The sequence below is a fragment of the Pygoscelis adeliae genome, unplaced genomic scaffold (genome assembly GCF_000699105.1).
Source record: "Pygoscelis adeliae isolate BGI_AS28 unplaced genomic scaffold, ASM69910v1 Scaffold312, whole genome shotgun sequence".
Taxonomy (NCBI): domain Eukaryota; kingdom Metazoa; phylum Chordata; class Aves; order Sphenisciformes; family Spheniscidae; genus Pygoscelis; species Pygoscelis adeliae.
The window spans coordinates 2,300,228-2,313,120 of NW_008824234.1; the positions used below are offsets into that span (position 1 = coordinate 2,300,228).

The 12,893-nt window shown below is 38.2% G+C and overlaps 1 protein-coding gene across 1 annotated transcript in view; it reads left to right on the forward strand.

Annotated features, from left to right (window-relative positions):
* Positions 1-12,893, forward strand: part of GABBR2 (gamma-aminobutyric acid (GABA) B receptor, 2) — a 486,323-nt gene that overhangs the window by 203,004 nt on the left and 270,426 nt on the right. Inside the window, exon 4 of the mRNA XM_009334967.1 lies at positions 6,305-6,406. Coding sequence (XP_009333242.1) covers positions 6,305-6,406 — 102 coding nt within the window. The remainder of the gene's footprint in view (positions 1-6,304; positions 6,407-12,893) is intronic.

The window sequence follows — 12,893 nt, forward strand, 5'->3', positions numbered from 1 at the left end:
TTCATCCCCCAGCCTGTATTGATACCAGGGGTTGCCCCGACCCAGGTGCAGGACCTTGCACTTGGCCTTGTTAAACCTCATGAGGTTCACACAGGCCCACTTCTCAAGCTTGTCCAGGTCCTTCTGGATGGCATCCTGTCCCTCAGGCATGTCAGCTGTACCACTCAGCTTGGTGTCATCTGCAAACTTGCTGAGGATGCACTCCATCCCACTGTCTATGTCATTGATGAAGATATTAAACAGTACTGGTCCCAATATGGACCCCTGTGGGATGCCACTCATCACCAATCTCCATCTGGACATTGAGCTGTTGACCATTACCCTCTGGATGCGACCATCCAGCCAATTCCTCACCCACCAGACAGTCTACCCATCAAATCCATCCCTCTCCAGTTTAGAGAGAAGGATGTTGTGGGGGACCGTGTCAACGGCCTTACAGAGGTCCAGATAGACGACATCTGTAGGCCTTCCCGTGTCCACTGATGTAGTCACTCCATCATAGAAGGCCACTAGGTTAGTCAGGCAGGATTTGCCCTTGGTGAAGCCATGTTGGCTGTCTTAAATCACCTCCCATTCATTGGGAGTCTCTTATGACCAACATCTGGTAGGATTAGACTGTCCTGAACAACAAGGATTTAGCTTGCAGTACTTATATGCAGCTTTAGTGAACCAAAAGGTCATTGGAAAGATCTGTTAAAAGCAAAGTAGTATGATTAATCTAAAAATTATTAAATTTATTTTGTAACTAGCAGAGTTAGGATTAAATGAGTGAACTGTGACTTTAAATATATAATCTGAAACCTAGTTTGAACCGTCAATCAGTGGAGACACCTGAATCCAAACTATTATCATTAGAGTGACAATTCATCAGGAATATCACCTTTCTTTACTATTTTCCTGGGAAAAAAGCGATAAAATTGGCTTGATAAAAATGAAATATTGTGATCAAATGGATGCTAGCTATTTACTATTGGTGAGCAGGTGCTCACACTAATAATCCCACTGAAGTGAGCAATATCTGTTCACCTAAAATAAAATTGCTGTGTGTGCAACTTTTTTATCCTTGTGAAGTAGGGGATCATTTATATATTGTACACAGAGAATCATCATACGCAGATCATATAGAAAGTAAAAAACATGCCAACAACCGAAAGTCAGTGGCAGGGCCCTGAAAGCACCAAAAGCCCTTTCTGACCCTGACCAGCCCCCCGAGGCTTCCCCTCCTCTCCCTGCCCACGACCCAGGGCCCCGTTTCAGCTCAGCCCAGTGCCATCAGTCCCTGCCCCAGCGATGCTGTGGGAGTGCTGGTCTCTCTCCATCACAGCTGTGCCTGTCATGGACCCTGTTGGTTTAGACCCATTTTCTGGCTTGTCCTCAGACCTGTCTTGGCGGTACGGACCTGCCCAGCAATCACGGGACTGCGTCTGACCGTGGTTATTCTCACCTGTCCCTGACTTGTAGATGAACTTCCCAGCTTTACCTTGGATCTGCCTTATGGCTGTGAACTTGCCTGGAGGTCTAGCCTTATGGCTGAAACCGGCTGTTTTCCCCGAGCCTGTGTGGCTCCCCTCGCTGGGGCACTGGCTGGTGAGGTCCCTGGTGCGGCAGCTGTGTTATTGCACTCGCGTCCCCCTTCCTTAGGGAGCAGCCGGCCCATGCCGCTCCCCAACATTCGCTTCCTTTCCTTAAACCTTCCCTCCTGATACAGACCACAAGTGTTGTAATTTGGTCCCATCTAGACTAATTTTTTTTTTTTCAGCCCATTTAGTCATTCTGTCTACTCTCTCAATTTGCTTGGGATTAAAGAAATTCATTTCTTCCTTGGCAATGCAAGTTCTTGGCTCCTCAAAACCCCTGTATTTCTTCCTTCACAGGTGCAGGGTCAGGGACTTTGTTGTTTGCCTCTCAAACATCACTGAATTTGATACAACAGCTATGAGGTAGGCAAGTATTGCTGCCATCCACTTCACAGAAAAAAGATATAGCCAGACTTAGTAGCAAACTTTAAAATCTTATTTAGGTGATATGAGCTGTATCACAGAGCAGCTCTGGCAGAATGAGGGATAAAAGACAGTTCTCTTGCATCCCGTCCCTTGCCTCAAGTACAAGGGCTGTCCTTTTCTTCCTGCAAATGTGTCCCTTACATATGATATAAACCCTTCATTTTTTGCAGCTTGCTGCTGGGTAAACATATTTGCACCCCAGTAATTTCTGAAGTTGACCACACATAAATCTATTAAATATGTAGTATGGTGAAATACTGATTTCATCCAGCTTTGTACACAGAGCAGTGTAAAAGTGCTCTTTTTTTTTCGGTGAGTGAAGGACTAGGGTCTCTAAGTCAGTGGTTTGTGAAACCTTGCAGGTTTACTGATGATCAGGTCTGGTAATCCCTGTTTTGGGAAAATGAAATGTTGGTGTCTTTAAAGTGCGTAAAATGTATATAAACAGACATAGAGCTACAGCCTTCATTAAATTGTTAACAAGGGACTAAAACCACATGGAATTATACTACTTCTGTATTATAAGTCAGTGCAGGATTTACTTAGGAACTGCAGATCCCCACCAGAGCTTAATGCAGTTTTGTTACAACTTTCTACAGCAGCTTCCTCCAGTTGAAATTATCCTATTTTACACAATAAAGAAGCAGAAGTATAGTATTTCACAATTTTCTTTACTCGGAGTTGGTGGAATGAAACAATTACTGCTGAGCTCTAAAACTGCTTGTACGGCTGGTGATACGCTTTCGAGGACTGCAAGCATCTGCTAAAACAAAACATGCAACATTGTATTCTGAGTTTCACAAATTTAATCCAAAATTGCAACATTTGCTACAGGAATTGGCAGCTCTAGAACTGGAGGTGAGGCTTTGTGAATTCTGATGTTGGACCCAAATCCAAATCAGAAGATTCTGTAGTTAAATTTATTTGAAAGAAGTGAAGAACAAATGTAGGGAGAAAACCACAAGTTTCAGTTCTGTGAGATATTTAGAATATTTAGAAAGAAATAAAAGAACCTGAGGATGGTGACAAAAAAGTATGGAAATAGGAAACAAAGGCTGGAAAATGTAGTGGAAATACCCCCAGACCAGGCACAAGATGAGATTTGTCAGGCTAGTGGTCATAGCATTGAAAGGGAGAAAAAAACATTAAGACTTCCAGAAAAAGAGTGTAAACCTTGTAAGTTCTTATAAAGCTCCTAATATCTTGTGATAACGGGAAAGAAACACCTTTCTTTTGGCAAAATCTCCACAACAGATGCATCTGAAAAGCATCCAATATCTCATTGTGGCAGTGAAGAGAAAAGGTTTCCAACTTCCCTGGCACCAAATCTGGCAAGGTGTATCTTTTGGGAGCTTAATCAGTAGTTCAAGAGCTCTGAAAGCCACAGAGTAGGGGAATTCTAGCAGATGGGGCAGGGGGGTGTCAAAGAAATTTCTCAGTGGCTGAATTTAAGTGTTGCTCAGAAAAAAAAAAAAAATATTCAATTGAATACCTCAATTGCAAAGTTCATGAAGAAGTTCTGAAGGGAAGGAATCACAGCAAGTCAGTAGACAGTCTGAAGTCTAAGCAAATGTCAGCCTTGTACCCTCCACTGAAGCCTATCTATAAGTGTTAGTCTATTTTAATAATATTTAATGTGTATTTTTTATCATTGTTCTCATGTTAATAATGGTCTAATTTGACTAACCTTTATTTGGTGAATCAGCTGTTTTCTACTCAGATCAGCTAGGTAATGTTAATCTAGTCTCTCTGAAATTAAAAGAATGAGTAGAAATGGCTCCAGAAAAAAAAAGAAAATATCAGGAAAGCAAAACTGGAACTAAACAATTTCTTGTTTTACAGAAGAAGGTAGGACAGTATGGGGTAGAAGCATATGACAAGTTGTATGCCTTTGGAAAGTACAGTTCTGTTAGCTAAGAAAAATTTTACTTTTTCTAAGTAACATATAATAGTTTTAGTGAACTTTTATACCAGGTAGAAGGATTTTGGACATTAGCTAAACTGTGATCAAGAGAGGTCTATTTTCTTTTGTTATCACTGATGGTTTGTTTCAGAAAAGCAATTTTTCTTTGTATCAAGAAAGACCTGTATCATAAGGAGCATTTAATGGCATTGCTGGAGCTAAAATATCAATCATTCATTTTCCTAGTATACTAGCAGAAAAAGGAGTCACTACTGATCATTTTTTGTCAGTGAATATATTTTCACAGAATGCGCTTAAAAACTGGTTGTAGCATCACAAAAGGATGAACGATATAACTCAAGTCTTGGTGGACTGACCATTCTGACTGTTGGTTCTGTAAAATAAAATAATTTTTAATAAAAAAATTACCTATATGTCCACTTGTTTTAATCATTGTAAAAGGTTATAATGTAAAAATACATCTTAGTAATTTTAAAGCATGGCTAAAAGGGGTAAGATGAAGCAGAGGTCATGAAAGAAGTAATTAAGGCAGCCAGTGTAGTAATGATCTTCAGGAAGTTCTTCATTGGTCAACCAAGGAATCTGGGAAAGCCAACTTACAGGGAACAGCAAAAAGGTGGAATGCTGTCTGAAGATCAATTAATGCAATTATTACACTGCAGAAACCAGAGTATGCTTCTTTGTCATGAAGAAATATGCAAAAGCACAAAGATAGCTTTAACGTTCCTCTTTTTCCCAAAAACTGTGGTGCTATCTAACAGTTAAGCAGCATACTGAAAAAAATAAATTAGTTGCATGGTAAACATAAAAGCATGAAATACACACAGCAGAACCACTAACATGCATAGATTGGGAGGATATTCACAAACATATATTAAAGAAAGGCTGAAGGATTACTGAAGAGATGAGTTTGTCTTGAAAGCAAAGCTGCCAGCAGAACTCAGAAGTCTCACCTGTGACCTTTCATGTCTCAGTGCATCCCCTTGCTTTTACTGTATACTTAGGCATGAGTGTGACAGACTTTCAGCCCAGGAAATTTAGCAATAGCTGGGTCTTATTTTTGCATGGATAAAATGTCTTCTCATTATATAGACTTTATGGTTATTTCAATTCAAATGAAGAAGTTCCTACTCCTCAAGGACAGTTACCACTTCCTCTTCTTTACTTGAACATGTCACTATATATCAAATATTTTCGGATTGTTTTGAATGGACTGTGCTTCTCTCTCAAAGGAGGTCAAGGAAAAGGAGAGTTAAGAGGGAGATTTAAAATGCGTAATTCCAACGACCCATAGAGAGGGTCATTGGAAAGTATCTGCATATGATTTATACACTTCTAAATTTTCCTGTTTAATATCACATATATTTCTCTTCCATGTATTGTATTTTCTCTGTTTGCATGTGAGATACCTGTTTTACATTGTGATTTGCTTCTCCTATTTCTGATATAACAAACAAATGAAAAAGACAATCAGTTCAATGAACGCGATCATAATTTTATTAAATTAAATTTGGAGTGCACTCTCTTCATTTCAGTCTGTAACCATGTTATCTCCAGCTAAAATTATTTTTGCTCATCTATTAGGAATCGTAATGTGAAAATTTGTTTTGGCAGTCATGTGGCTGGAGGAAAAGCAGCAGTGATTAAGACAGAAAACCTTGAAGTAGTTATATGGAAAAAAAACCCTAAATCTGTAAACCAGATTGCTTTGTATGTTATCTGGCTTCTTTGTGCTATTAGGCAGCTCAAAGAGGACAGAGTCTTGCCACTGTAAAAAAAACAGGTGAGAAAATCTGTTGATAGATGGTTGCTTGTGTCACCTTTAAGCAAACAATACCACTTGCTGCCCCATGCGGCGAGATGCATGCCCTAAGAAAGGAGGAGGGCACAGAGGAGTTAATTAAGCTTTACCAATCCCTAACTGACATAAGCTAAGCTCTGCTCATTCATGCTGGGACCAGCTGATGCTGGTTTCAAATCAGCCCTCAGCATTGAGAACATGTAAGAGTTTCCTTGATGAGTCTTCTCCCTTTATATAGTCTCAAACATCACTTTGGCTACAAGAAAGATTTTGGTCTTAACAGCAATGGAAATACAGAAGAATTGTCCATCCCCATGATGCAAAGCAGGAGCCCACTGTGAACTTTTTGTCACACATAGTAAAGCTTTTTATGTAGTACACCCATTGATAGTAGATTATGGTGGTAAAAGAATAGTGTCTCGATGGAATTTTAGGCAAAATGGAAAAAAAAAAATAGTAGGTGTATATATCATTGTCGAGGTCATTGCTTGTCATTATAGTGATGAATATAGTCCATCTGCTTCCTCCTTACTGAGTCTCAGTTCACTAGTTTGCCTTTTTCTCAACTTCTGACAGGTGAGGAATGATCTGACTGACGTCTTGTATGGTGAAGACATTGAAATTTCAGATACTGAGAGCTTCTCCAATGATCCTTGCACGGGTGTAAAGAAACTGAAGGTATGTGCTGCTGTTTGGGGGATAAAGAGAAAGTGATGATTATGTCATGGCATTTGATTTTTTTTTTCCTATGAAGAAGGCTAATAAAACAAATTTTGCATAAGAATGATATACTACTACCTTCTGTTGCATAGTAAGGTTAACAAATGGCATTTTGAGGGCCTGGTCCTGCTTAAGTCAATGAATGTCCATGCATATAGTAAATATTTTTATGGTTCCAGATAAGGACACAAAGTAAAGCAAGTTGCTGCTGGCTTAATATTTGTACCTAAAGCACCAGTCTTAGTGATATACATATGAAAGCTCTTGACGTTTGGAACCAGAAGCCTTTTAAGGTAAATTATCATGTAACAAAAGCATTGAGCATCTTTCCATGAGCTTCATTACACATTTTAGATTGAATTATTTGCTTATAATCATCTGCATTATTTCATATGAATCACAAGGAAAAAAAAGGAAAAATAAATTTGATAGCAGAATAATTTACCACCATTCTCTTATTATAATGATTTACTAGGTTCCTGGCATCTCATAAAATTAAAACTATATTTTAGCATTACCATGCAGTGCAACCAACAATAAACTAGACATAGGAGATATGAATCTTAAACTACATATGAACATGAAAAAATGATTGAACAGCAAGAGCAAGCACTTTTAAATGGTGAAAATCAAATCATTGCTGGCGTCAAATACGTTTGACAGACAGTCAAAGCCACAATCCTGCAAATATTTAAATATGTGTAAAATAGGTTTAAAAAAACCCTAATAAACTGAATGGTATTAAAAAACTAAAATTAAAGCAAGGATATTGACCTATATAAGACTAGGCCACTACTGAAGCTAACTGGAAAAGATTTGAAGCATGGTAAACTAAGTGTGCTTTATTATTCCCACAGTCTAGAGATGCAAGCCTAGATGTTTAAAGTATAAATAGGTAAAGATTACGTTTACAGGAAGCCATTTGTCTGTCCAGTCTAAGCCAGTTTACAGGAAGCCATTTGTGTCTGTCCAGTCTAAGCCAGTTTGCATTTCCTATCTGGGGTTGAAAAGACTCCAGTATGTGTTATCAGTAAAGTCCACATTTTTGACAAGGTCTTTAACCCCTGGCATCAGAAAACTAACAATTCTGAAGGCAGAGCTATTTAAACCAATGATGTAATAACATGAAAAAATGCATATATGCATGTATAATTAGGCTGAAGGTTAGAGGAAGCAATGAGATTCTAGCCTTCCTGTATGTCAACAACACGCTGTTTGTTTTATAGGGAAGACCAGAAGACTCTATCAAACAATATGTTAAAGTTAACTCTTCATTTCTTCTTCAAAACAAATTACTACAACAATAAATAAGCAATTATCTAGACAATCACTTATTCTTGACAGGAATGTAGGGTTACTTGTGCCTGACATATGTACTTAAGGACAACTTAGCTATCCAACTCTGAAAATGTTCATTCCTTTCTCCAAGATGTAAACCTAATATAGGTAAACTGGTATCTGCTTATTATACTTGTGATTAAAATAGACATAAAATACCTTTCCTTTTCACAAACACAGTTTAAATTAATGAACTTAATGATTACACAATACAAAATAGAAATATTTGGTTTGATTTGCAGAAATATATGTTCTATATTTTTCCCAGCAACACCTTAACGCTTACTACATTGACTCCAGCCTCTTTAAATCACAGCTGGAGAGTAAATTTAGGCTTAAGGATATCTTTTAAAGTCGTTTTTGTGTTCAGAGAAAGGGATATTGGAGGATATGCATTTGTACATCAACTTACATGTTTAAAAATTCTAAGCATGCACAGGCAAATTGCATGAGCAATAACACTTCTGCTTCCAACTTTCTTGTATCTTGCACGTAGGACAAAAAAATTGCAATATATGAATTCCAATTCAATGAAACCATTTCCATCTGATTTCCCAAATACAATAGGTGTTTTAGATACTGACTGAACACGATCTCTCATTCTAACAGCCAAGTTAATTAAATTCTAAAATTTTGGGCCAGGAGCAGGTTTGGATGCAGCCTCAATCTGAGTGACATGCACACTAACACAGACATCAGCAAGTTTTGCCAGAGTGTTATGGTGGTGGGAGTTGACATCCTCTAGTTCACCTTCACCATCAGTGATTCCATAGCTAAGGTCAGAGGCTCAACTATAGTTCTTCAAGTGGACATCCAGGCATTTAGAAGGGAGAACATGTGGATGCCTGTATTGATGAAGTTACCCAGCTTTGAGTAGATTTATTGATAACATCTTGACTGTCAGATACATGGTAGAGAATATGACAGAGTATCTGAGCTGTTCAATTCAGATATTTCATAAAGAGCCTGCCAAGACATTGACTTTTCCTGGCAGATGAGATATTGTAGCAATCCTTCTCTGGAAAGCTGTGTAATACAACATTGTGGTGTTATTCATTAGAAATGAGACAGATTAAAATCTGATCACAGAAGGGAAGCTCTGCAGGCCGAAAAAAAAATAGCTGCCTGTTCCAGCATAACGTGCATCACTCAAACTCTGAAAAGGCTAAAGAGTGCCTCATATCTGAGGCTGTTAGAAATGGCAGTGGAGGAGACAAGTTCTTCATCCCTCAGTGAAGCATCTTAGATAGCTTGATCCTCACTGTCTTCAGAGTTTATACTACTCAGCTGCCAGTAGCACCAGACACTTTATATTTAGTGGATTAATAATATCCTCACCTATAAGAAAGAAAGAAGGGAGCAAGAGAGTCATCCATTTTTGAAGCTGTGCTATAGTATTCATTTATAAAACATGTTTTTAGGGAGAGTCCACCACAACTGTGGGTAAATGTAACTGTTTTTCATTTTCTTGTTTGAACTTTAGTCCAGATAGGAACATATGTATTGCTTACTGAGGGGCAAAGCTTAAATGTTGATATTGCTACTCTAATCTGTGAGAAGAGTAAATATGACAGCTCACCATCTGGCAAATGGTCTAAACATTGGTCTTTTTATATAAGTGCAGTTTTGGGAGTTGCCTTCCCCCTGGGATATTTTTAATCATCTCATAGATCACCTGCCTAGTTCCATGAATTAAAAACTCTTGTGTCAAATACGCTTTAGCTCCATGCAAGCAATTTACAACTCTAAGAGAAAGAAAGAGTACTTGACACTTGTGGGATCCAGTGGGTAACTTCTTTGATCCCTACAAGAAAGTTACACTGCGTTAACTTGCATCGGTCCCATGAGGGTTGATGTAAAGGAACAGTATATCCTTGCCAGGAAATCATACTGGTTGATAGTTAACAGTGTGACTGAAGGGGGGGGGGGGGGGGGGGGGGTGATGGGGGGAAATTATGCCCCAGTAAGTGTCTGATGTATCTCTTTGCATGAGACTATAATGTATGTGGACATACACCCTGACCTGCAAGCACTGAAATGAACCCAGCTCTGATAAACTTCAGTGCAGATTTAACTATCCAAATAAAATCTCTGCAAGGGATTTGAGCTGTGTCCAGTTGCACGAATTTGAAGCTTCAGTGTCTTTTATGCAGGACAGAGCCAGCAGACCCAAGCCTGGCATCAAATGGGTCTAGGCTTATTTACCATCTTGAATGCAATTCTTCAGGAACAAATTTGGAAAAATGTGGAGGGGAATGCAAAAAACAGAGTTGGAGAGAAAGAGGCTTACTGAGGAGTGCGTCATTGCACAGAGGAAAAATATTATGCATGGAAGAGGAAAAGCTATTGTACAGACTTTCCTAAATTAGTTCCTTCTACATGTGTTCTAACGTACAATTCTTTGGTTACATGATTGCATACTAAATTTTCCACTCTTTTTTAACTGCAAGCCGTAAAACCTCAGGGACTGCATCTCACAGCATTGTATTGATATCTGCATGGTTATAAACAGAAGGAATCTTTTATGATTTCCCATACATGACTAATCAACTAGAACTATATATTATGTTCTTCATGATGCAACTTTATGAAGCTGGACAAAGAAAAAGATATTCAGCCTATATTCACTGTCAGCTTGACCCTGTGATCCCATACTCTCCACTTAACCCAGCAACATCCCTGTCTCATTCTGGATCTTCATCCCAGTCTGAAGTTGCTTACCCAATGCTATGTTCTGCTTCTCTGATTTCTCATCTCCCTCTGAGTACCTTTGTCTAGATTATTGTTCCATTTTCTTCTTGGCTTACTTTCTGAGATTGCAGTTGTCCTAACAGCAACTATTTGTCAAGCTTCCTATTTTCAATACTCTTGAAAAGTCCTAATTCTCCCTCCCAAGCTCCTTATTTAATACTGGTCTCAAGCCTACTGCTACCTCTCCAGCTGTTTGCTCCATCTTTGCCTAAAAAGTGTAAGTACTCACTACCCACATTCCTTACTGGGTCTGTCTCTCCTTCCCAGGTGCCCTTTTTTCTCTCACTGGATCCTACCTCCAGTCAATTTACTTACTGACTCTCAGCATTATCTTATTGGATCCATCTCTGGCCAGTACTGAGCATATGTGGATTGTGATTTTCCCCACCCCTCAAAGGGTTAATACCTGGACAAATGTGGGGGAGAACTGGGGATTCATATTTCTGTCAGAGAAAACGTCTTTTTTCTTAACATATTGCACATAAAGAGACATGGAAAAGAACATTATTAAGGTTATAACTTTTAAGTCATTGGAAAGAAATCAGAATTCAACTTTCTTTTGCTGTAGTCTTCAATGGCATAATACTCATGACTTATTCTTTAATAGGTGGTAATAGAACATTTCTTTTGATGTTCTTCAGTCACTTTGTGGTTGGATACCATCCAAATCTTTTAGTGAACACAGACATGTTAATGTCCTCCTTACTGGACTGAGTGCTTCAAAAACAGTAATTTATGTGTTAACATGGAAACTCATTAATTTAGGCAAAAGAACGTTTGGGTATTGCATCTTGGCTCGATCATACATTCCAAGGATAACAGAACATCAGGGACTGTCAAGTTCTAGAGCCATGGCTGATCTTTGAACTTGGGCCATGAAGCTTTCTAGTTGAGCATCAGGGATTCTCAACTTGGTTTGGTTGTGGTTCTCACACTTTGCAGATTTCCTGCTCTGGCATCGGAAGCTCAGCTCATGCTGGAAGTAGACATTCCTGCCTGACAGAAAATCCAGCTTCCCTGAAATCCTTATTCAGATACTGAGATGGTCAGATATTCAGAACTGGGATCTGCTGACAGCTGGACAAAGCAGCAAATACACCCATTTGCTTGGGTGCCTGAACAAGAGCAGAGTATGTTTGAAAATAGGATTGACTGCCAGTGTTAGAATGGGTGCTCTGCTATGCCTTGTGTGAAAAACATTTTCAAGATGAGTTTCTTGAGTGCCTGTCTCCTTGCATGCCTGTAGACACAAGGAACTGTAGAGCCACATATTCATGTGTCTGAATGTGCAATATTTAGGTCTGAGTGCTATTGCTAAACTAGTTGCACAGTGATATTAGTATAAGACAGTCCTTGCAGATAGTAAGGTTATTGAAATGGGATAGGATATTTCTGGGGGAAAAAAATAGGATGAACTATACAGTTCTTGCAGTGCTTTACAGTAAAAAAAATAGTCACTGTGGGAAATGTATTTTGGTTTATGGGTTAATCAGGTGGAAGTAATGTCTTAAGGCATGGTACCAGGCACTACACCTTCAGTTTGAAGCTTGTCGCATAGCCAGTGGGCAGCGTTGCTGCACATGCACTATAGAGTTACTCTCAACACCCTGCCTACAGTCTCTGGTGCTCTAAAACTATGAGGCCACACATGTTCTATTTTTTTTAAAATCGATTCTCATCATATTATAAAATGTAAAGGAATTTATTCAATTTTAAGTTTAATAATTGGGTGCTGTGTCATTTATTTTTTAACCAAACTTTGCAACTCTTTTTTCAAATATTATATCTGCATTTTTATGTTCAGAGAGGTCAAGTGATTCAGTTGGAGTTCCAAGAGTGACCAAAATTATTTTTAAACTGTGAAAAATAGAAATAATGGATGAGGGCATTTTTTTCTGCATAATTCCTAAATCTATTTATTGTCCTTACAAAAACTGTAATACTATTGCTGTAATTTGTGTAATTTGTTTGTTTAGTTTCATGTGACCTTGTTAGATTTTTTTTTTTTAAAAGAATATAATCCACTTCAGTAAGATTTATATTACTTTATCAATCTGTGGCTAAATATAAAAATAAAGAGAAGCAGTCTTACTGAAAATGCACAGGTTTAGAATGAACAAAGCATATAATGTTCTTTCTGACTTTAACCATGCTAAGAGTGATACTAATTTTATGCATTTAATTGCAGACACATTCTAGTATCTTTTTTCACTGTCCATCATAATATTTTCTGCTGAACAGGAAATAAACATTGAAATTATCTAAACTTAAAATCTTTGATAAATTGATTTAATTAAAACTGAAATTTTTTTTGCCACTGAAATTCACACTGAATCATCTGTTTATTTTTTCCTTG